Here is a 26,217-nt window from a genome sequence, read left to right as displayed (position 1 = left end):
GGGATCGATCACACTCTCATCAACCCTCACCTCAGGGCCCCGGCCCCGGAAATTGATTGGACCCGCTCTGGGAATACTGTGAAGGTGTGAAGAAAAAATATAATAATTGTGCCTCATTAAATGGGGGGAAAAAAACGAGGTTTTCAGAGTTTACCAGCAGAGATGCCATAGTGGGTGGTCGCTGGACTAATTTGAAGCTAATGTGTAGTTAGTGTGTCCATCACCTGGAGAGATGACAGCGACTGCCGCAGGGGAGTCACCCTCCCTTACCATCTCAGACGAAAAACTCAGCCTAACAGCCTCTCCTCTTTTTTTTTCGCACAGACTTTCGATCTGTCTGCACGGAAAGGTGGCATTTAGTCCGAGTTTCCTGCCTGGCAGCTCTCAGCTGGGTGGCCACACTCCAAATACCAAATAGCCGGCGCTCCTCAGTTGCTTTTAGATGGCCTGCTTTGTGGTTGCCTCTGGCCTGCGCTGTGGGGGACAGGCAGCCGTGTCAGCTCAAAGTGGAGACACAGGTTGGTTTCTTCCCACCAAAGGACAGGCACACAATCAGAGAGATAGAAGGAGGGACAGCCTGGGAGAAAAGGACGTCCGATATTGGCCCTTGCGGCTTTGTTGTGTGTTTGAGCTGTAGTGATCGAAGGGGAGTGGATTTGGAGTGTGTTGAAGGGACCATAAAGGATGACATTTCTTTGAAGGGTGTGTTGTATGGAGCGACTGGGAGGCTGCTGAGCAGTGCCACTGGCTGTGTATTCTCCCTGACATGCACCAGTCCTTGCATGTCATCCCCACTGAGATCAGAGCCTTTTGGGAGTAAATGGCAGGATGACTCTGTGCACAGCTTCTACCTCAGACAGCCCTCACTCGGGTTGTTTGTGTAAATAGTTCTTGTCCTTTGTTGTTTTGGGGGTGATGGAGGGGAAGTTGACACTCATCTGACACAACAGTGACCACATAAAAATATCAACATTTTGAAAGAAGAGTTTTGGAAAAGATGTTAAAAACTTTTCAATGATATTTTATCTTAAGCCTGAAACAACTACTTGCATTTTCCTTTAAACAAAATTAGTTAAGATTATTACAAAGATACATTCCATTCAGACAATTTAAGTTTGCACAATTTATAAGGTACTTAAGCAGTCACTATGTTTTTGTAACAGCATGAAATTTGTACAGGAACTGGAAAATAGAGCCTTTTAAAACTAATTTATGTTATCAATCTTTCCCTTTCTTTGTATTACTAAATGTGAATCAAAGCAACAATAAATAAGTCAAGAAGCTGAGTACTTTGTACATTTACTCTATTTAGTATTGTACGTAAAATATGGGTATAATCACGGCTGGGCTTTTTCTTTGTAAATTACATTGCATTGATGAACCAATAATGATAGATTGACAACATGACAATGATAGATTTGTATTAAGGAGTGTGTTTTGGTGATTCATAAAAATGCTTAATTCTAATTTAGACATAACTATTATATGTCATCATTGTTTGTGCAAGGGCTAGGCAGAGAGGTAATGAACACACACCAACACAAAGTTGCACATAAATGTAGAATGAAAAGAACTAATTTTTGACAAATATAAATCTGAAAATAGTGGCATTCGTTTGAATTGCAGCCCTCCTGAGTCAAGAAAACATAGAACCACCTTCGACTTTTAAAGTTGCACTAGATTTTATCTGCGGATGTAAGAGTAAATTTTTTAGAAAACCCTGTTTCCCTCCACTTCCCAGACTGTTACTTTGTGTGGGTCTCTCACATAAAATCTGTAGTGAAGTACATTAAAACTTACATTTGTAACATGACAGCATATAAAAAAGTTCAAGAGGTATAAAAACTTTTGCAAGGCACTGCATTTTGGGACTTGAAAAGTTGTGTTAAACACAGAATACTTTCTATGAGACATCAGATAAAATGACAAAAAGAATCCTTAAGAAGGATTTAAGTTAATTTTTTAATTCCATAGGACATTTTCGTCTGTATTATTTCCCTTAAACTCGTTGAGATTATTTGGACGTTTACAGCTGAAAAGGCTCATCTTCATCCGTTTGCTAATGCTCTGTTAGAAGAACAATAAACAAAAATAGTTGTCAGCGGGGAAACAATAGTGCTTTGAGTTCCATGTGATATACGGTCCTATTGTATGCCAGTAGACTTTGTGCTGTGCAGTTGTCTACAACAGGCTTTAATAGGGTTTGCATTGTTTTGGGTGAATGCCGCTTCCTGGGACGTTTTGGGGGAGGAGGGCAACTCAGCACCTTCAGTTGATGCTGGCAACATTCGGAGCAATCTCTGACACACACATTCACATGGCCATGTTCCGCAGAAACATTACCAAAGCCACTCACACACTTAAGCAGACAGGTACAAGCAGAGGCGCAAACACACCGAAGCTCGCTCAGCACAGGCCCAAACTGACAAACATGCAAGCTGAACAACATACGCAGAAGTAGCAGGGCTACACCTGGCTACGCGTAGCATCCTTTCCGAGGATTAATTCAGCACTTCAAAAGAGCAGGAAACAAAAACACTCCAAGCAGAGGAGAGAGGAAGGGGGGTGGCTCAGCAGCAGACACTGTCAGCTCCAGACGGTGCAGCAGAGGAGGGAAGATGGGTGGGGTTTTCAGGTGTGCTTGCTCCAAGGTGCACAGATCCGTTCATATACATTATTTGGTGCAACTGTGTTTTTTTGTTTCCGACTTTGTGTCTTTAAAAGAAGTGAATGTTTGTTATCTATTCCTGGAGCATTTATGATTATTAATTATAGTCTATGCCATCAGTGCTTTACTGCAACATGGAGGTTTTTATTTTTTAGCCATTTGTGTGCAGATTTGTTGCTGTGCTTAATGTCATTGTCCTTTTATTCCAGCCTTCAGCTGTTGGACTGATGTTCACATGTTTTTTTTCTTGAATACTTTGGTAAATAGACTCGTGATAATAATAATATTTTTTCTATTGCCAACCTTGCTGTCATTCTGATGGGCCTTTCACCTCATGGATCATTACTATCCATCTTAACCTGATTGTCTAATGTGTCCTTTAAAAAAATATTCTCTGTGTTGGAGGACGGTCTCCAAATGGTATGGAAATGTCCTTAGAAACATTCCCATATCAATATTTAGCAACAATGCTTTCTCTGATGTCAGTGAAGATGTCTTTCATTGCTGTTGTGTAAATACACATCTTATCGCTCCAGATAAGCAAACTACTAAAACCGCTTTTCTAGAGATATTCAAACCTATACTAAGTTTTTGCTTCTTTCAATAAACAACATAACCTGGTGGCTATCAATTAGAAGCACTTAACTACTGGATTCTGCAATGTGGAATACAAATGAACACACATCTGCTGCTGTTATTTCCCATAGATGCTGTATGACACTATAGTGTCCAAAAATATTCATACTTTTTTCCCCACATTTTTTCACATTCCAACCATAATCAATATACTTAATTCTGACTTTATATAATGGATGCACAAAGAGGTGCAAATATTGTACAATATACGGTTTTCAAAACATTCTATAAAAAATCTGAAATGTGTCGGGTGTATTTAAACCTAAATTTACCCTCACTTTTAGAATCACCTTTGTTTGCAATTTCAACTACAAGTCTTCTAAGATCTGTAGCTACCAGTTTTGCACATCTACTGCAATCTACGTTCAGAGTTGTTGCGCTGTAAGGACTAACCCAGCTTTAAGTCTTTTTCAGAATCTAACATCCATCTATTATCTAACTTGCTTATCCTTGCAGGGTTGCAATGGAGACTCAACATCCAACATTTTTTTATGCATTATAACCATCTTCCATTCCTTTAATTCTGACAGTTTCCTCAGCATTATACTGCCATGATTATACTGTATGTCATAGTAAAGAGTAAAGACAGTGTCTTCAGAGTGACCTAAAAGTTGCATTTCAGTTTCATCTGGCCAAAGGATTTTCTGTGTTGCCTACATGATTTGTGCCAAACAACTAATGGGGATTCTTACAGAGGTATAATGGGTCTCAGGACTTCTTTGGATTTATTATCTAATTTCCTGTTGATAGTCATCTCTTGGTAGATTTACACTTGTGGTATATTCCTTCCATCTTCAGATGATATTGAACAATGTTCCATGAGTTCTTTAATGTTGTGGAAAAATATTTTATAAGCAAATTCAGCTTTACATGTCTCCACAGCTTTACCCATGACCTTTCTGCTGTGTCTTCAAGATGCTGCATGTTCACAAATGTTTTCTAACACAACTCTGAGACCTTCACAGAACTGCTTAATTTATACTGGTGGACCATTCACCATTAAGGTTACATTATTTGAGGGTATCAGACTAATGGGGACTGAACAGAAACATAAGCCACATCTTTCAGCTTTTTATTCAGGTTAGCCTATTTGTAATCATTGTGCCATTTTTATCCACTTCATTTTTGTTTAAATGTCAACCTGTAAAATTATATAAAATACCAATCTAGACTAAAGTTTATTATTGGAACATGACAAAATGTGACTAAACTAAAAGGGTGTGAAGCTATTTGTATTCTTAAAGCATTCCTCACTACTCCTATATTTTGGCTTAATTTTTGCTTAAAAATGTTTTAAAGGAATATGTAACATGTTCATCTCCATAATTAGTTATAACAATAAACTTTATTTGAGAAATATTTATTTCAGATGTAAATACAATATAGAAAAAATACAGTAGGCTGTTTTTTTATTTTATAAATTTAAATAAAATATTGTCATCGCTCCATTCCAGTAGATGGCGGCATTGCACATCTAAACAATACTTGCCAACAGTCATAAAAAAGACGCAGAAGACGTCGGCATGTTGTTACACGACCACGTCAGAGCGTAGGGCGGCTATCAGGGGAAAGTGGAGGTTATCACTTAATTATTATATCACGAGAAATTTTCGGGAAGTAACAGCGGGAAACAAGAACAAAATACGGTAGCTTCGTGGCCAAAGCGGGAGACTTGGCCCTGTCCGTGGTTTTATATGCAGCGGCAGTATAGCTCCGTAATGTTTCGTCTGTCGCTCGCTAGGCACTGGCGGGGTTTAGGCACTCTGTGAGTAAAAACTGTTGGCACGGGCTTTAGTTTTAGCTTGTCAAGGTAAGGACCACCTGTTAGAGCCTTCATCAGTTTTTCTTGCTTGTTGAGGGCACAAATGGGTCTTTCGGAAGTTGTATTCAGCTCCTTCCCATTGCGCTCTTCCTTTTTTTTTGTCATATGGGAAGCGATGCAGACTCGCACTACTGTTTAATTTTATTAAATTGAAGCCGACAGTGGCTGATGCCCATTCTACGTGGTCACGTGCGTGGCCGTCTCACAAACACACTTAGCTTCCCGTTAGCTAAGTACAGCATAATGGCAGAACTGATACAACTTCTACACCTTGACGCCTGTCTGCTACACAGTCTTACGTTAGCTAAACAGATCAATATGCAATGTGTACTGTAATTGACATACACTAAAGATTTTATTTTAGCAGAAAAGGCTTTGGACTAAACTGTTACTCGTGTTAGCCACTCTAGCTAGTACAGCCAGTTGTACTAGCTAGAGCTAGCTGTACTAGCTGACTAGTACAGCTAGTCAATCAACCATCGCTGTGTTCAGGGAAGCGCTGATTAATAATCGAGAAATAAATATCAAGCCTGGAAACTTGATATCGTAACGGACTGAATGTTATGTTTTTAACGTAATCTTTGCTCGTCTTGCGGGGCGCAGGCGGTTGCCACGGTAACAGGTGTGCTTAAACTACAAAGAGAGAGTAAAAAGGTAGGAGTGGTTTTGAGTTGATCACACTGTTCTAGTTATTTTTCCTTTGTTTACCTTTGCTGTGGCGCATTACAGCCGCTGTAGTTTCTAAACGTTGGACTAATTACCTCGTTCGTTTGTGAGTTTACGTCATTCACAACAAACATCACATAGAACAAATATATTTCATTAAATTTAACAAACAAATGGCTTCTACCGCGGTAATTATGTGAAATTAAATTAATTATATCCCAACTTCAGAAGATTTGCCTTTACCTTTCCAGAGCTCTTTGGTTCCTCCTATCAGTCTGTAGCTTCTCATATTGACGTCACCAAACCAAATGTCAGATCTACCATAACTGACTGACACCTGCTGGCCTCAGGTTTGCAACCAGCTTGTGACTGAGAAACCAGTAACCTTTTCTAGATGATGACATAAACTTGTTAGTTCCTCTGTCCATTGTAGTAGCTGATATATTGTGAAAATCCGGTAGAAATGATGAACTAATTGAGTCATGTTTACATAGAAACAACGCGCCGCGAGGCTTTGTGAGACTTGCGGTCACTTGGGTCGGTTGTGGGCGGAGCTTGTAAAGTCCATATCATAGAACAGACCCAATTGAGTCAACAACCCAGCATGCATTGCGCATTTGAAAAAAATGACGACCTCCAAGGGTGTAAAATATACCAAAAGATATTATTTGTTTGAAGTAATTATGAGAGTTGACATATCAAAAACATCATATTTTTAAGTTAATATTAAAATGATAACATATTTATTTATTCCAACCATGGATTCGTTTAATTGTAATATCCTACAATTAAATGCTTTTGTCCTTACATGCAACACCAAAAGAAGATAATCATTCTTTAATTTTTTTTCCAGCATGAGTTTATTTAGAATCATAGCAAATTTCAGCCTGTCTGAGTCTATATGTGTTTAAGGTAGTAAAAATTTTAGTGTTTGCATGCCGTTGGTATTTCTCATTGCTTGTTTGTGTTTCCATAGGTGGAGTTCGAATGGCTGCGGCAGTATTGGTTTCAGGGCCAGCGTTACGCCCGCTTCTGCAGCTGGTGGACCCGACCGATGGAGCAACTGGAGAAGGACTGGAAGCTCATGGAGACCATGGTAAATCAGTTTCAAGACACACTGCCTGTCATGTCACTGCTTAGGAAAAAATAGAACAGAAACACGTACAACAAACTACAACTCCTTCAAATTCAGTAAATTTTAAACGAGTACCACCAAAACTATTAAACACACTATGTTTACATGTTTTTAAACATTAATTAATCTTAAGTCCATTAATTAAGATTTGTTAATTGATAAGAAGTACTGTATTTATTTATGGTAGTCCTAATTATGAGGATCCATTTATAATAGGTAATTTAAAAATGGTAACATATGGTATACTTTGAATAAATAACTTCTATTCAGTAGTAATAATCAGATTAATATTATTTCTATTATTAGACTACATACAGTTCAGCCCAAAACTATTCATATCCCTAGCAGATTTTAATGTAAAACTCTCCTCATTAAACCAATAAATTATAATTTTTGGTAAGAAATGAGGCACTTCCAAAATATAATAATATAATTTACAGAAATATATTTTAAAAATATTGTTTTTATTTACATCTTTACAAAAATGGCATGTGAAACATTTTAAGCCATTGTCAATATTTATTGGGCAAATGTTTATCGGTTCTTTTTGTTGCTTACCAGCATTTTGCAGGATTCCATTGGTATTTAAATGATTTGGTTTTTGGTGATGAGCTTCAACTGTAAGCAATCTACTGTCCAGTGATGCTCCTTGGGAGGGAATAAATGGTTTTTAGCTGCTCACCATGCAAGCTCACGTTGGAGGCATTGAGCTTAAGATGATTTTTAAATAAAAAATATGCTACAGCTATTTCTTAAAGAAAACAAAAATAAAAACAGTAGGATTGGAACATCAATTTACAGTTAAGTCAGTACATAGCAATTATGCTGTTGGTTTATGCCTCCATTACGTTTTGATTTGAAAAGTTTATCTACTGTCTCATGTACTCTTTTATATATATATATATATACTGTATATATTTGATTATGTTTTCCATACCCAGACACGGGAAGCAGCAGGGGGCACTCTTGCATCACTGTAGCAGCTGCTTCTTCAGCGGAGAGTGGAGCTCTTCTTTTCCTCCCTGCAGTCAGTCTCTCTCCCGCTCCTGCTGTCTCTGGGAGCTCTCGGTCTCTGTCAGTGTCGAGCGCTGAGCAGTAATCACATCTAATGCTCAGGCGGGGATAAAGACAGGGGCTGGAGGGGAGAGCGGTGCCTGTGCCGCTGCTGCTGCTTGGCTGTAGCGGCAGGCCCGCTCTGTCTCAGCCAGCTGGAGAGCCTGACAGAGAGTGGGTGAGGGAGCTTCAGAGCTCCACCTCTGGGTCCAGAAGAAGTGTGTGATTCGGACCGGTGTTCGGGACCGGGCATTGCTAAAGTGGAAAGTTTCTTGTGTCGGTATTCTTTAGTAATTTTGTGCTTTTCATTGGAAAACTTTATATGATACTGTAAATAAAGTTGAAATTCTTTTAAGTAGAAACATAACACACTTGGCAATATAATTTCTCTGCTATTTTTCTTTTTTTAAAACTTGAAATTACACTGTCGTGTTTATTAGAATAAATTAACGTAATTTATGTTTTTGCCTAAATAATTTATTTTTGTTACAATGTCAAAAAAAAAGGCAGCATCTCCTCTGGAGAAAGAAATAGATGTAAAAGAAACACACCAAAAAAAGGGGAAAAAACACTGGCACAGCACACAAAGGTAACGATTCTCTATTGTGATGAAAGACAACATTATTGCTTTTGCTAGCAGTATTTACATACATGCATCGACCTCAGACACGCTGATGAAACAGCACTTCATAAATATGGCTTATAGATTTCTCTTTTGGAACTTTTGATAGCTAAGGCTTTTCTGCCGTTGGATTAAAACACATTTCCCTAAATTACTTTGAGTTATTTAAATAATGGCGGTCTCTCCTGCAGTCCCCTATATTGGCATATATTTTACATTTTGAAGCTGGCAATTGACAGCGCCGTCTAATTTGATGAAATACGAGTGACCTAGTGTGAGCAGATGCTGTTTACCATTTATTTATTTATTTACATATTTTGGTTGCCTGCGGAGTAGATTTTAATGCGACGCTATTTTTTTTTTTTTAGTCAAATCTGATATTGGTGTGGGTATTTTAAAAAACCAAATACGTGTCTATTTAAATAGGCTTTATAAAATGACACCGTATTGTTTTATACACTGTGCTGTAGCAATAAAAGGGCCTATTGTTTCATCCTGCTAAAATAGTAATACAAACCGCCAGACTTCCTTGCTTTATTGTCATATTTAGCAGCAGCGTTGTGGGATGCGCTGGGCTGCGTATGCGTTTGTTAGTCTGTATGAAGAATATTGCAATATGGAGAGACTGGCTCCTGTATGTGGATACTGTCTCTCCCTGGGGCTCCCTCTCTGCTCCTCAGCCTGTTGTCATGCAAATGCTCATCCTTCTATTTGAATGACATTCTGATAAAATACATAAATAAATGTATAAAGAAGCAAAACAAAACGAGTCCACCGGCTTGCTAGGCACCTCTGTTTTTTTCTTTTTAAGACTCTTGAATAATCTTCAAATGTACTTCACGTGAGAGCGCAGCATAGTGATAATGTGTGTAAAGGTAAAGGTAGGTAAAGGTTGTTTCGGGCAGGTGAAAGAAGGGCAGGAACTGAAAGGCTTCTATGTTCCCCTGTGATCCAGGGTGCTGGATTCTGTTTAGACCCGCCTGGCTCCGAGTCTTGCGTTCCCCCAGGACTCTGCTATCGTTGGAGTCGTACAATAGTGACATTTCCTTAAACTAGCAACAATGAATGGCTTCTTTGTGAGTCACAATAGGCAAAAGATCTTGGTTCTATGCAGAATATTTTAAATACCGGCGTGGTATTTTTTTTATCTTTCTTCTTTTCACTGTAGTGGGAAAAGCGATGGCGAGCTCATAAGCACATTTCTCTCTCTCTCTTTCTGTTGTCCTTTTTGCTTGTGTGGGTGTGTGTGCGGGTGTGTTTGCGTGTGTTTGAGCAAGCCATTGATGTTAATGTATGCACTCGGCATGACTTTAATTGATTTAGCAGCTCTGCTTGCACAGTACAGCTTTTTCCCTAATTTGTCACTTTTCTGACTTCTGTGGCTGCTCATCTCCCAACTTCAAAAGCCAGCACTTGCAAAGAGATTTCAATGCACTCCGTCTCCTTCTTCTTCTTCTTCTTCTCCTTCTTACTCTCGCTCTTTATTTCTCTAGTTCGCCCTCTTTCTTTTCCTCCATCTCACCATATCTCTGCCCACCCCCCAACCCCTTTTCATTTGACAGGAGAGCGAGTCTTGTAGATGGAAATCTTTTCAACGCATATCAAGGAAATTAATCCACTTTCATTATAAACGGGATCCACACTGTTGAATACATTTGTATACTTCAAGACGTACAAAACAGGAAGTGGTGTCGGGGCCGCGTCTCCCTCCGCTCCGTTCACCCAACCTGTCAGTCCCTGTTTTCTGACGGTTTGGTCACAAACAAACACACTCGTGAGCTACATTATCGCAAAGCTCTCTCTGATTTATAATGGAGGCTAGCTTTTGTACATTTGTGTGTTTGCGCAGGGATAATGTTTGGTGACCATTTCAACCCCCCCGCCAAACTCCTCACTGTAATAACAGTCCTCGGAAACAATTCGGGCTGCTGAGGTGGGTAGCGCTTGCAATCATACGCGGCCTGGCCCGGCCGCCATCAAGAGCTGATTAGGTTATTGAGCAAACGTGCAGACGAGGGGGTGGGTGGAGAGGGTGTAGAAAGAGGGATGGAGAGTCTGTAGAATCAGAGGAGGAGGTGGAGAGAGGTGAGAGAACGTTTGTGTGCGGGGGTGTGTGTTGGGGAGGTTTTGGAGGAGGTGGGAGGGGGGGGGGGTCAATGTAAATGTTATTGCTGTGTGAGCTCATTTGATCAAAGTCCTGGAAAGGTTAAGCGAATCCAATCTGGTTTTGTATGGCAGAGTGGAGACACAGGCGCTGGGGAAGAAACCCCCAGGACGGAGAATGGATTATCATATTGGCGCTGGAGTAGCAGGGGCCTCCAACGGACAGTTTACTCTGCCCGTAATGCATTTAGACAGCAATTGGCCTTAATAACCTTTATTGACTTCAGCGGGTCAGTGCCAAGAATCTAATTATCAAAGTGTATCAATTTCGTTGGGGTTTAGAGTTGCACCGCTCAAAATAATTATTTTAAGGTCGGACCGGGGCAATTAATCCCCTCTCTCTTTATTTGATGGCTTTGTAAAACATTATAAATGTTATGGTTTCCTGTTGTGCTAAATAATTTTACAAAACATTTTTTTGTGTGCATGCGTGTGGTATAAATTTTTCTAGATAGCTTCCTGGTCCAGGTGAGGTGGAAAAAAGGCAGTATTCTTTGTTTTTTTCTTTTTTTTTTTTTCTTTTACAGCTGCATGACGCAGCAGATGTTTCCCAGCACTCATTTTACTCTTTTACTTGCACAGAGTTTTATACCCACTTTAAATGCACACATGCAACCCAGATTAATTATAAGTGTGAACTAAGCAGTAAACTGTTTAAGGACCGTTTTTATTGCTCATTATGAAGCCATTTATTATCTCTAACATTAAATCACACCGTGTGTATGTGCCGTATTGTTTTGCGTTTAGAGCTCTGTCCTCAGTAAATAGGCTTATACGTTTATTTTATTCCGATTCTTTGTGGTTCTTATGCGCTGACGGTGTGTGTGAAGGGGTGTGCGGGTGTTGATTTATTTGTAACCATCAGTGTTTCTGTTTGTGTGTCCACAATGTGAGTGTAGGAAGTAAATAGTGCAGCTGCAGAGTAGTTTATCCTTCCCTGACAGCCAGTAAGTGCTCTTACCTGGATAGGAGTCGCTGTTTTTCCCCTTATCGCCGAACATAGACTGGAGGCCCTAATCCACACGTTCATTACTGTGCGGCCTTGTTTATCCACAGCTCTTTATTAGTTTGCTTGCTTTGCCCTATTTAGACAGAGCTGTGTAAGAAAGAAATTACTCCGAGATTATTGTTATTATTCATTTAAAGAGGAAATATATGGCTGATAATACATTTTACATCACACAGCGGCTCATGTTTGGAAGCATGAAAAAAGAAAATGAAAAGAACCAGGAAGAGATGCGGAGAGGCAGAGCAAGAAAAAGAGGGGAGAAAATGTAGCGGTGCGAAGGTATTTGCAATTCTCTTTGAAGTCCCTATTCAACAGGGTAAGCTGAATTTTTCGGCAGTGCCTGATAGTGTTTCTTCGTAAACGCTTAAACCCCTTTAGAGAATTTCCATGGGCAGATATACGCGGTGGCTTGAAGGGAGCGTTTATGTTACCTGGAGCCAATGCAGCCCGCAGCTTTGTACCTAAAGATGTACACTAGCGTTGAATGGAATCCCGCAGAGGTTTGTCTACGACAGAATCTCACTGCAACATCACTGTAAGCCGGAGTGGGGAGGGAAAAAAAGGGAAAATGAAAGCCCTGAACAGCTTTAACCCTGTCACAGTATTATGGCTGTGCTCGCATAATAGAACAAAAACACTAGTGTTCATTTTGAGAAGTTTAAAACAGGCATGAGGTGGTATTAGAATCTCATGGTGTGATGGCCTTTTGTGAAAGATGAACAAAGACACTTTTTCATAGTGTCTTTGATATTTATACAGAACAAACAAAAATGATCATCATGTTATATGTGTGTTTAAAGCACAAATGCAGCTAATATTAATACTGCTGCTAAAATTACATTATTTATAAGTTGTACTCTAAGACAGATTTCAGCAAAGCTATAGGATAAAAATAACACAATTGTTAGTTTAGTTTTTGACGTCTATTTTATAAAAAAATTTCAGACACTGATTTTCCACCAGAATTCATTTTATATTTATTGTTTTACTAAAGCCAATGTTGTGAAATCTAAAATTTGGAATGCAGAAAAAATAAGCAGAAAAACAACTTGAGTGAAATGTGGCATCTTATAAAAACCCCCAATGAATTTTATACATTCGTATTCAGTTTTGTTATTCTGTTCTTTATATAGTAACAAGCTAATATGTTCATTTTACCAAGTTGTGCCGCTGGTAGCTTGCCAAATGTAGTTAGAGACTACATTACCTTTATAAGTTTGACAAGTTGTGGCACATTTTGTGTTTCAACACAGTGATGTGTTGAGTCCTGACATATTTTCACAATTTGTCATCCTAGCAAATGGTGGTAAGAGAATAGAGGAGAGTAAATCCTTATTGTCAATTTGAGTAAATAATTGCCTTTGGCTCATTATCATACAAATGAAAAAGGAAAAAGTGATTTGGTCTTCCTTCAGCCTGCTGCCTAGCAGTGTGCAGCAATAGGTGGGAGAGGGGTAACCCTGTGCCTTGTGTTCATAACTGGTTACTTTGTTTGGCACAAATAGTAAGAACAGTTTGAAGGTAAATTAGTTTTAAAATGGGCTTATACCTTGATAGCAGTAACTGGCCTATGTCTAGTTTCTGTTGTATGTAAGTTTTTGTTTTTCCTGTTTACTATTTTGTTTAATGTACTTAAGTTATCTGTAATTTTGTGTGATTTCTGTAAAAATTATCTGAGTTTTTAGAAACTGTTCAGGTTAGGTCAAGTAAAGAACATGTGAAGAAGTTACTGCAACTGTTGATGCACCTTTTATTTTGTTAATATTTCCAGTAAAATTAAGGTTATTATTCTGTTGTCAGAATTTGTACTATTTTATTAAAATTAGATTGTTCCAATAACATCATGTCTTAAACTCTGTGTGGGATGAAATTAATATTTTCTGTCACATGATTAACTCAAATCTGACCAAGCTTGTTGCCCTGCTGCACCTGAGGGAAATATCATCATTATTGACTTCTTGTTTGAATGTAGAAACTGCACAGAAAGTAATGCCATTTATTTGTTTACTTTATTTACTGCCTTTGAATGGCGGCTGCGTACTGTCTTCACCTTATCTTTTCAGTGTTATTGTGAGAAGATTTATTCAAAGTTTTGTCCTCGGAATTGTAACGTCGACAGGATTTTTTTCTTTAATTCCATCTGTGGGCTTCGAAGGCAGCTTGTCTCGTCTTCTTAGAAAACAAATGAGCACTTTACAGAGACTGATCTGCCTTATCCGCTTAGCAGCACCCTCAATCCCTGCTTTTATTTATTTACTCACTTTATTTACTTGCTTATTCATTTACTTACCTCGGTATGGATTTGGTTTGATTTCTTCCCCCCTACCCGTAGCCACTCTCCCTCCCCTCCTTTTCCTCTCCTCATCCTTGGCCCCGATCAGCAAGATAAGCCTTCAGAGGAGGGGGAGATAACATCCATTAAAGTGGTAAAGAGGACTTATGGGGCAGCCCAGATTAATCACTGCTCACTTTAATCGCATTCAGTGTGGACGGCGGCATTGGCTGCAGGGCTCAGCTTCTTCCTGTGTCATACCATCAAAAAAAAAAAAGAGAGCAAAAGAAAGATGAAGGATGAAGTGTGTGTTTGTTAAAACATGCCTTGATGGGGGAGAAAGTATAAAAAGATGAAAGAGATATTTCCGAACATCTCACAGCAATGCCCGCCCCTCTTCTACCTGACGAGAGACACTAATGCTAACCAGCATTTGACATATAATTATGGCTCTACTTTGATCCAGGTGTAATTGTTTACTCCTCTCACAGGCAATCATGTCACAGAAGTTTAGCGAAAGATATTGCCATTGACAAAAGAAAACATCATTATTTGTCATTAAGACAAGAAATTTGATTTTATGTATATATTTATGTAATCATTTTATGTATTGAAAATATAGCGTCTAGCTCACGGATATTTGCAGTGTCTTGCAATAATATTTTCCCATTTTGTGTCGTCACAAACATAGCCTTCAATCGATGTGACAGGCTAACACAAAGTGGTACATAATTGTGATCTTGGCCCAAAAGGGGCACTTGGTTTCTAAAATATTTTGACACGTAAAAATATTTTATTCTGATACCCTTTAATGAAATCTGGGCAACCAAATGTCTTTAGAACTGACCTAATAAATATGCCCATCATCTGTGCAAAATGTTACCATCAATATCTTTGAGTGACACACTTAGATGTTTGTTCGACAACATTAGGGAACCACCTGCTTCATGAAGACCAAAGCGCAAACCAGATATGCTAACGTTCTGAACAGGTAGTGCTAGGTTTTTTTAAGCACTGCGACCTATGCTAACAGGCCTAACAAATAAAGAATCAAATAACAAAACAGCCACTACAATAACTCTGGACGAACAGCAGAGAGTCACAGTTTAGGTGAGATAATCGGTTTAAAAGACAAGTATTAGTTGTTCTTGCCTGCACGGAAGAGTAGTAAGATTGTTTAATTGGTGTTAGAGAGCCATAAGACGCTTCACAAGTCATTAAGGGGAGACAGAAGACATTTGAAGGTGCTTAGTTAGATGAGACCAAAATTATCTTTCTTTGTCTACGTGCTATGTTGGGTGAATAATTATACACTCTTAACTCACTGTCACCAGGGTGAAGCAAGGTGGTGGCAACACCATATTATGATAATGGAGCTAAACCCAGGGTGATCCTGGAAGAAAACATGTTTTAGTCTGGAAAATACTTGACACAGAGGCAGTAGTTCACCTTTTGCCTCTGTGAACTACTGCCAGGAAAAAAACAAAACAAATCAAGGCTCTAAACACGCAACCAGAGCAACAGTGTAATGATTCAGATTAAACACATTCATGTGGTGAACAGGCCCTATCAAATACCAAACTGAAATCCAAATAAAAATATGTTAAGAATTGAAAATATATTTTCACAGCCAGTAAGACTTGAAGTATTGGGCAATGAAGATTTCAGTCTCTACAAAGTTGGTGAGACACAAACTTTAAGACTTGGAACTAATGGCTGCAATGGGTATTTTTGCACATTGAAATTTAAGCTCTTCATTAGAAGAAAACCCAAGAAGGAAAACGATTTATTATTGTCATTACACTTCACAGCTAAGCACTACTTTGCAAAGTAGTGCTTCAATATATATAAAGTTTTTGGTTGCAACCTCCAAATGAGCTCTGCAAGCCAAACTGAACACAAATACAGGTCTGCTATCCAGAGCTCTGTATATTCTCTTAAACAAATCTTTTAAATCCAAATCTGAATTTTAATCAGCTCCCGTGGTTGCCATTTTTATTACTGTTTATCTCCATCTCAGATTCATCTCACATTTATTTACAGAGCCCCTAATCACAGCCGCTGTCTCTGAGGGCTTTATTTTACCCACACAGATGAAACAATAAATGAAACCAATTAATGAAAATCAAAACAGCCCACCCCAATTGCAGATTCCCCTAAAAGTGGAAGAAAAACAGTTAAAGCCTAATTAGGGACAAAAATAGAAGATAGGTGTTAGCAAGGTAATCCGTTTTTTGGTATTGTTATGCACCGCTGAGATCAAGATCCAAAGATAAAATTAATACACTTTTGTGCGCCAGTCATAAAAACAAAAAAGGGTTGGCCATTAATAAGATGACCACTAATCAAATTGGTCAACTGATTTCTTCCAGTTTATCTTACTGTTTCTGAGCTTAAAATGTCCCAAATGCTTTTGAGTTTATTATTGCGAGTAGCTTAAGCAGAAAACATTTATAGAACCATCTGAGACCCAGTATAATGTATTCATTAATATACAAATCTTTTACCTTACTAATGTTTGCGTCAGATTTGTATGTAGTAAAAATGCATTTCCAGCTACCTTTTATTGGCATCCAGGATAAAGATAAGTAAAAAGGCTAAAGGTGAATAAATTGGGCTCCCAGTGTGTAATTTACAACTTTCTGTTTTAGTGTGCTAGCCGCTTGGCTGGATTATGACCCATGTTTATCTTGGACAGTGAGCAGAATTGCAAAGGAGGTAAAAAAAAAAAAAAGAAGACAGAGACATCCAAAACCTGCTGTTAGTGTCATCTTTCCATGTCAAGTCATCGTGACAACCATTATCCATCCGTCCTACCATCATAAAGGTAAACATGTGGAATTTGTTGATCTCGACTAAGACTTTACCTGGCACTAGGAGCTTTGTGAGTGTGTGCGGGATTATGAACTATTTGAAATATCAAGACAATTTAAGTAACAATTTAACAGAATTACTAAGTGATACTTGATATTGGCAAAACATATCATTATGGTGAGTCTGATTGCTTTTACTGTGCTTGGGCAGATTTGTTCTGCTTGACAGGAAATGATGAAAAATTTCATCTGGTGCAAAACTGACTTTATTCGGTTAAAGAAATAAAGCACATTATCTTAAGATAACCAGGAGGAGAGGTCAGGACAGTCATAAAGAGACAATTATAACAGAAGGGAAGAAGTTTGTTGATATTTGTGTAGTTCCCAAAGAAGCAGGCCTTATCCTATGTTTCCATATTTACAGCATCTGGCAGTTGTACAACTAGAGTGCACCACCAAAATCAGTGTCTCTGTCTGTTGTCATAAAAAAATAATGCAGTCTTCTCATATTGGCCAATAATCACACTTCTAATTGCCTGAAAGGTCAAATGTTTGGAAGCAGTAGCAGTATTCTTGGCAAGCATCATCACAAATAAAAGTTCTCAGTGAATATGAAACAACAGTAAAGCTGATGCTGTAAACAAGATGATGGTGTACAATAAAGAGGAAGTCCAAAGAGCATTGAGTGAAGTTCTTGTCAGCGCCTTTCAAAAGAAGGCTTGTACAGTACAAGAAGCACAGCACACCTGAGATCAAACTGAAGATCTTTGTTCTCTAGTAAAAATCTGAAAAAATATTTTACAACTGTTTTGTTTTTCAACTGACAGTTCTCTGTTTTTACATTAACGGTTACATTTCTGGAGTTCAGAGTGTCCATCCTTATGCAGTGAAAGGCCATTGCTATTCCATCTCTGCAAAAAGCGATCTGATGTGTGGTGTTAAATGGGTGAGATGTAGGACAGTGTAATTAACGGTAGTCCTTTAGCGAACCCCGCCTCACTCAGCTGGGAGCGCCCGATATAGCACTCATTAATTCCTATTTGTGTGTAACGAGAGGGTCATGTTGGAAGTAATGAATGACTCTTTTATTTGGGTGAAAGCTGCAGGGCAGCATCCTCTCCTGGCTAACGGTCTCATAAACACCTTTTAGCCACTCTCATCAGCCTCCCTGGCTGAGAACCATTCACACATGCACAAACACCCCAAACATAATAAGAGTGAAAAAGCACCTGGGTGAATGTTTCAAGAAATCTGGTATTTGGAGATGTGAGTATTCTGAATCAATTTTTTTTTCCTTTAGATTACAATCTATAAGTGAAGTATGTTTGCCAGCTTTCAGGTTTGTTTAGGGGCAACTATTCAGGAAGCATTCTGTGATTAAAAATCACTTACATTAATTCGGTTTTTTGTTTTTCTGCCTTTCCAGAACTGTCAATTGATAAGGTGCTTGATCTTTGAAAACACTGTGTTTTCAAAGAACAGATTGTTTGAAAAATCCTTTGGGATTTGTTTCCAAATGCTGATTAGATAAAGCACACTTGCAATAAAAGTTGGCCACCAAACATCATTCTTATTAGCGACTCTTTTGAGTAAAGATAAAACTAAAAATACAACCACAGAGAGCCAACACAGACACACACAAACATAAAAAAGTTTTATCTGTTTGAGCTCTTGGACGTGACTACACTGTATGGCAGATTTTTAATTTATTTCGATAATAACATCCATGAAGTAACTCAGTCCAAGGAGCACCATATTCAGTCTTAATTCCTTTTACTTAATTAGATTATATCAGCGTTCTCCCAGATCTTTGAGGAATGTATACGGCTTTGTTGAACAGGCATTATTAAATGTAAAAGCTATTAGTGTGTGCGAGTTTCATGCCAGACTGTAGTAGACAGTAAGCATAAGTGAGTTCATAATCCAGTTATATTTAACTGATTACTAATGTGTGCCATTGTCTGCAACTCAACAACCAAAGCTGTGGAGGGGTTTAAATAATGCAGTAAAGCACTGGATTTATTTTTACACAGGAAAACTGCAGATGACAGATTTTGATTGAAAAATAAGATTCAGAATTCATGAATTTCTTGTGTGCACAATATCTATAGATCAGCAATGCTTGATTGCTTCTGTGCTGCAATTGACTTCTTAAAAATCCCACCAAAGATGTTGACTTTTAAGGCTTCTATTGGAACCTCTAGGATCTTTTTCTCATCCAGACCTTACTTGACTCGACCGAGATTTAATTAGTCAACAGAAGGCATCTAGATCCTCTTAAAAAAAGCCTGTTTTATCTAGGAATCAATGTAGCCAGGTACACCATCAATAGACTAACTCTTTGCACAGATATAATGCTGGTCCACATTTGCAAGCAAATGCATTTTGTTTCTATCAATCAGTCATTATCATTCCATAAAGTTGTCTCTGGACCTCAGTCTAATATATTTTATTCAAGTTATGGAGTCCAGCAATGAAGTCATTGCTTATTTAGTTTATGTTTTCTAGTTGCTGATGAAGGACGTGTACTAGCGTTCATCAGATCATCCTATAGATATCTGCCATTGAGATGGTAGTGGCATTTTGTTGTATAACTTGCTAAACATCCCTTTGTTCCGGGAGGTTTGCAAACATACCCTATGTTTTAAACAAGGCCCTTCTCTGATGTGACAAAATGGTCTCTCTTTCTCAGCTTTTGTGAATTTTTTTTTTGTTTTTACTATAATTGCAAATTACTTTGAATGCTACCATGGGAAGGTCTGTATTTGCATTTTTACTGACACAAATTTAATTGATAAATCCTTAGAACATTTGGTTAGTTGAATATTTCTGACTGCAATCCTAGCTTTGGTTAAACCAGGTTTCCCTTATAAAATGTTGCTCAGACCTCGTAGTTTTAAGTGACTGCACAGTATGTCATGGCACGGAACCTATAATTTTAGAGATCCCGATCTGCTGCACTTAAGATACAGTCACTCTTTTTTACTGTACTGCTATAGCTAATTCACATTTGATGTAAGACATGACATTGAAGAAGGCCTGTAAAATCTCACTACTGCAGCCAGATGCTAAAACTGAAGAATCGCTACTTCCCAGAACCCATGCAGTCAATCAAAACTTTGTTAGCTGTGCATTTCTGCCCCGGCGGGCATTTCCCCTTCTTCTAAAACCAAATTCTTCTGTGTGAGCATGTCAAGATGGATGGAAACTCATTTTATTGGTTTAGCATTTTTGAAGACCTGATGTATAGTGCAATGTGAGTAACACTGTAACTCTTGGGCTTAAAAAGACTGGCTTTGGCTCCAGTCAGCAAAAAGCTTTCTACTGGCAGGAGAATGAGGCACTGATCGCAATCTGCTATCTAGCTGGAATCTAGACTCAGCTTTCATAAACTGAAAGAGAGAAAGGGGGGTTTTAAGAGAGCAGAAGGTGCTTGAGTGTCGCGCTCATCACAAACATCTCTGTCCAGCTCTGTCTTTATTGTCCTGAATTAGTCAAAGGGCCTCTCAAAGCTTCACTGTGATGGATGGATTGCACATTCAAGCCAGTTTGCTCAGGAGGTTTTGCACTATCCTTTTTTTGCCCTCCTGGAAAACACGTTCACACTAGGACCTATGTGATTGAGCCATTAAATACAATTGAATCCACACCCGCTCATGATAAGTCAGAGACAAAAACTTGTCCAAAAAATTAAGTACAAAAAAACAGCATGGCAAACTTCTTATATGATTTTTGTGGGTGTGCTGGATTGCAACCTGACAGCAGATTTGCCTTTTCTTCTCACACCAAAAGAAAGCGGCACAAAAGCCTGTGAGTTCTGCTTCATTTGACCCTGTGCAAAGCATATGTCCGTCCATCCTGCTCGTATTCTGCCCAAAAGATGGACTGCCGTAAGGGTCAAAGAAAGCGTCCCTGCCCACTTGAGTGTGTTACAAAGCCTTCAAACAAAATCACATGTCAGGGGTCTCTCCTTTTCGGGTCTGTCTCTATTTCTCCCCAACCTTTTGTCACTTCAAACAAGTTGCTCTGATGTTTTAGACACATTTTTCTAATGTTTTACACTCCATATAATCTGCTGTGTTTTGCAAAGCCCATTTTACTAGCTGACGTAATTGATGGCGCCCGAGACCCTGCAGAGGTCAACCCGGTAGAAAGGCCTTGGTTTCTGTCACCATGGAGATGGCAAGAACACATCAGCACACTCACTGTTACCCTCTCACAAATGCACATACACACACGCTCACACAATAATAATAACTACAATGTCCTAGCGTCCATGTCAGGTTCTGAAGGTAACTTTTTTAAAATGAACAAATAAATGAAAATGACAATAGTCTTTGAATATAATATATATCAGTGTGGGTGGTAGAAAAAACCCCAACAAACAACAAAAATGTTATGTTAGTTTCTTTGCGTCTTGGCAGATAGTTTTATTCAAGATTTTACAAACTCTCCATCATATTGCCCGTGTGGTGTAAAGCCTTTCTAATGAGATGCCAGAGAAAGTGCTTTCTGTTGCTATATGGGGCCTGTAGCAACCAACCACTGCCTCTCCCAAATAATATTCTGTGTATATATTGAGAAATTCTGAAACTGATGTCTTATTTTTATTGACGTTTATCAAAATTCTTGTTTTTATGAGTATAGGATAACAAGATTTTAAAGACCATCCCCTGGTGGTTTGATAAAAAAACAAATGTGTAGCATCAAAGAGGAAATAAAAATATCTAAATGAATAATACTTTGTGGTATCAAATTCTGATAAATCATCATTTGTGCTACTTCACAATCTAAAAATCCTTACTCTATATCTAACCATTACCAGTACGTGCCTAAATCTAATCCTGACCTAAATTCAATTCAATTCAGACCTTGGTCCTAACCCTAACCCCCCTAAACGGCACTCCTTTCTATAGGGTTTGGGATTTTTGCTTCAAGGAGCAGTGGGTTCTCACACTGTAGTATTTGTTGGAAAAATTAGCCGTACAGTGTGAGAAATAGTAAAGCACAAACACACATTCACACACATACAGAGCACATGCACTCGTACATTATCAACCAATTTTTGGGAAGTAGAGTAAATTTAATTTCAGATATTCCCCAAATTTTGAACGATCTATGATCTTGTGACAGCAGGCAGATGGCAGAAATAATGTACATACACACACCTTTTTTTTTTATAATTGTGGTGTAGTGTTACAGAACAGGGTACGTGGTGTAAGCGTATTTCTTTCCCAGATACTATAGTTGTTCTACCGATAAAGAGCACAAAGTAACTCTGCGGTGGAAGGAAGCAAACACACACAGATCCCTTGTTCAGACTGGAAATGGCCTTGACAGGATCACAGCTCCCCTGTTGTTTATATCAGTGAGCAGAAGCTATCCATTACCCAGAGCAAGGTGCCTGATGCTTTTTTTCCCACTGGTGGTCAAAGTGATATTGGTTTCCTGTATTAAAGGGGAGAGGAAGATGCAGGCAGCTGTGAATCTGCTACACTCCCACTCCCAAGGCCAATAAAATCAGGTGTTAGAGCAGCTGGTCGGAAATCGTGGCAAAAGCCCACATTGGTGAAGTGGTGACCTCTTAAATGGGCAAGAAGAGATTGAGTTATGGAAGAATGTTGCTTGATAAAATAAAACAAGAACGCTAAATCAGCATTTTACTGTAGATAAAATATTAAATGGTCTGAGGGAGTCCAATCAAAAATAATAAAAATACTTATTCATTGCAGTAGGTGGTGCAACAACCATGTATTTTATAAAGAAGGTCCCAAACATGGGTAAAACTGTGCTAACCTAAAGACACTTGATAAACAGTTGTAGCTTGTATTTGTTTTAACACTGTTTACCTTTTAGTCCCATCCAGCATCTTCTGTCCAGCCTCTGGAGTTTGATGAAAGTCAAAGCAAAGCAAAGCCAAACAGATGAGAGAAAAGCTCAGAAATTAGGAGTAGCTATGCATAAAGTGGGCTTTACATCATTATTTCTAATACGTGTGTCACACTATTGTGTTTCTGCATTGTGAATAAATATTTGCCCTATTGCAGAATTCACACTTAAGGGGCCAAAAAAGACCAAAGTACAAAACTGTTTTCAAATGATGATTTCAATTAACAGAAGTAAACTTTCAATATCACTCTGGCCCAGTGTGTGGAAAAGGTAATTTACCCTATTGTTAAATTCTGAATTATTTGTGATTATCCAAACAAATAGGTTCAGTTTGGTGATCCACACTTAAGCCTGACTGCTGTCATACCAAGAAGTTGCTTAAGCAAAACCAGTCTGACAACAAAAAATAGGCTGAATTCTTTCATTAAAAATATTAAAAACAAAGTTGGGGATATCCATCAGCTTGGAAAGGGTTTCAAAACAATTTTTTTACGATTGGGACTTCACTGAACCAACTGAGAACCGTTAAACACAAATGGAGAAAACATGGAACTGAGGTGAAACTCTCCAGGAGTGATTGGTTCACCAAAATTACAATGTAGCCTGGAAGTCACAAAAACCCAACATTTAAGCAGCATTTCATAAGAAGAGCATCATACTAGTAGTCAAAGATAGTGTCATATAAATAATAGAGTTGTGATTCTGGCTTTTGTCTGGGCATCAATTTCTTCATGCCGAAGCAAAGTTGGGTAATGCAACATTGCAAAAACCTGAAGCATATCAATAGGCTCACTGTTGAACAGCTCAAAAAACAACACAAATGTTTTGGAATGTCTATTCAAAGTTCAAACCTAAATCTGGTTGAGATGCCAAAACATTACCTTAAACAGTCTGTTCATGCTTGAGGTAGTAATATTGCACAAGCAAAGGTGGCAGCAAAATCAGTTTTCTGACATGTTCTTTAGCTTTGTCTTCATGAAGTGTCATGGAGATACAGATGAATTACAGTCTGAGACACAGAGATGCTCTTTGGATATGGAACATGTGAGAAGTCCAAATTCTGTGACTGTTTATTGATCAACTTTTGTCTAGAAAACTCTTTTATTAAACGAGTTATTACATAGTCAGTTTTGAAGTTTGTGAGCATTTGTGGCCTGCAAATGCAGAAGATTTCAGAGAGATTAGGAGTACTTTGGGTCTCTTGACAGTCTTGTATAAAAATCATCTTATGCATTCAATGGAGGTGTTACTACTCTGCTAATCAGCAAGTAGCTAAGTTTTATGAAGTTCAAACTTTCAGTGCCTGCATGTATCTTTTCTTTTAAACAATACTGCCTTCAAAACTAGTTGGCCATTATGTAATCAGAGATAGCCATTCTGTGAAGCTTTACATCATGTTGCACTCTGTGTGCAGCAACAGTCCTCCCATTGTGTTATTCTGTGTTGAATGAGTGACACGTTGTTATACGATAGAAATGTGATGGAATAGACAGATGCTTGTTGGTGTTAAGATACAGTCCTTACTCGAGGTGTTAGTGAGCTGCCCCAGGCTACCCTCCAGCCAGCCTCCGCTTGGAACTCCAGCTCTCTCCACAAGCGAAAACACCACCTTTGCTTGCCTGCATGTTTGTTTACCTACCCTGCCTCTGCACAGGAACGGAAATGTTTATGCCGACGTTGTAGCAAAATAGACAGAGCTCAGTTTGGGGGTCTGGGAAACAGGGTTGGAGGTACCGAGGTTCCCCTTGTCCTCTGATTCACCTCGGGACGTGGCCAGGGTCAGCGGGACATCTGTGGTCAGCGCTGGGCTGATAGAGGTGGACTGTGAGGACAGCTACTGTCATCGAGGAGTAAATAGAAGTAAAGAAGGGGCTGATTTGTGCTAACATAAGCCCAAAGATAAAGGACTGAGGTCTGGCTTTGGCTGGGCTTGACCAGTAAACAAGCAGTGGGGTGCCTAAATGGCCTGGGGATCAGCCTGGGGCTAAACCTGAAGGCCTCTCTCAGCACTGAGTCCTTTAAACAGAAGATCATACGTGCACGCGTTCTGACACGCAATCACACATGCACACGAGAGGGCCCTCTACTGCAGACACCCACACAAAATTAAATGCAAATCCATGCTCACAAAAATTTAGCATTGAGAAGGAAGAAAAAAGCTTTTGCATGTAGTACTTTCCAGAAGTCTAAAGTCATTAATGATGTCCTTATATTTTATATTCAAGGATGTTTTTTCTGTAATTTTCTGTGCACATAACCACATTAACCACATAAACACATAAAGGATATTAAAAGTCTCCTAAGCTCTTGGAATAAAACAGGGTTGTATCCTCATGTGACAGACAACTTAACACAAAACTATTTTAAATTATATATTTTTTCTTTAACACACTAATAAGCAGCATGTGGAAAGAACACAATTTACTCATATTCTTTTTGAGGAACTTTAAAAGCTCTAAAAAAATACCTCAAGTTGACTCAGATTGTTTTAATTGAATTCAACTTTTTTCATTCTTGGGTCTTTTTCTCTCATCATTTTCTCAGAAATACTCCATTTATGGACTGTCGGTCAAGCAATTTAAGGAGGAATTAACCACTTTGATGCATTCATCTTTAGCCAAAGTATTGGCAGTTTTTGTCAGTGTGGTGAGTTACCAAGTCCTGCTGGGAAATGGAATCACCACCTCCATAAATATTGTGAGCAATCTCTGTTTCCACAGTGGCTGCCTATGTGCTCAATTTATTTATGGCTTCACAATCTTTTCAAGCGTGCATTTTTGTTGTTGTTGCTTCAACCTCAGTCAACTTAGTTTTTATGTTTCTCTTTTGGTGCTTTCTAGATTGATTAAAAAATTGTATTTTAGTCAATATTTCAGTCTTTAACTAAACCCAGGTTTGGCTTTTCCAACGTTGCTTTTGGTCCATGACTAACTACACAACTGTGAGTGTTGTAGACCATGTCCCCAATCTGATCTGACTCTTGTGACTCTTCACTAAATTCTAGAAGGGACTTTGCTTTACTGTTCTCTCAAGGTTGCTTGTGTACCTTTTTTGCCAGATGTTTTCCTTCCGCTCAATTTCCCATATATGCAATACTCTTGTCTAGAAGGGTAAACTGGACTGGAATTAACTCGGCAATATACCAGGTGATTGTCCTCAAATTAATATTTATTTAAAAAAAAATTTTTTGGTTTGTTCCAACCTTCTGTGAAACTTAGTTTTGAGTTTTCATTATGTGTGAGAAACAAAAATCAAAACAATCCAAAGTAAACTGTAAAAAAATGTTCTATGCTAAATCCAGTTTATGATTTTTCTCACCTCGAAATTCCAAATGACAAAATGTATTTTCAAAAACTTAAAAACATGACCAGAATTAAAAGTTCAAATAAATACATGTTTGTAAAACATGATGGTAGGCATTGGGCGGGCTGCAATCCCTCTGAACTCTGGAAGCTCAAGGAGTGCATTG

At 38.6% G+C, this 26,217-nt stretch overlaps 1 protein-coding gene and 1 long non-coding RNA gene across 5 annotated transcripts in view; one reads left to right on the top strand and one right to left on the bottom strand.

The window, feature by feature from the left end:
* The window catches only part of fto (FTO alpha-ketoglutarate dependent dioxygenase), a 143,607-nt gene that overhangs the window by 39,210 nt on the left and 78,180 nt on the right, over positions 1-26,217 (top strand). For 3 of the 4 annotated variants that reach the window (XM_028014484.1, XM_028014486.1, XM_028014485.1), the window contains exon 7: positions 6,769-6,888. In XM_028014484.1, the coding sequence (XP_027870285.1) occupies positions 6,769-6,888 (120 nt within the window). Of the gene's footprint in view, positions 1-6,768; positions 6,889-7,868; positions 8,314-26,217 lie in introns of those variants that run through there. The other variant, XM_028014487.1, reaches the window with a different exon arrangement.
* LOC114142914 (uncharacterized) lies at positions 6,817-7,979 on the bottom strand. The gene is made up of 3 exons (XR_003595129.1): positions 7,865-7,979; positions 7,486-7,575; positions 6,817-6,927 (listed from the first exon to the last, which is right to left on the bottom strand). It is a non-coding gene; the product is annotated as an uncharacterized LOC114142914 (long non-coding RNA).

The sequence above is a fragment of the Xiphophorus couchianus genome, chromosome 4, assembly GCF_001444195.1.
Source record: "Xiphophorus couchianus chromosome 4, X_couchianus-1.0, whole genome shotgun sequence".
Classification (NCBI taxonomy): Eukaryota; Metazoa; Chordata; class Actinopteri; order Cyprinodontiformes; family Poeciliidae; genus Xiphophorus; species Xiphophorus couchianus.
The sequence above is the reverse complement of the archived record's forward strand: the minus strand, read 5'-3'. Positions and strand labels throughout refer to the sequence as shown.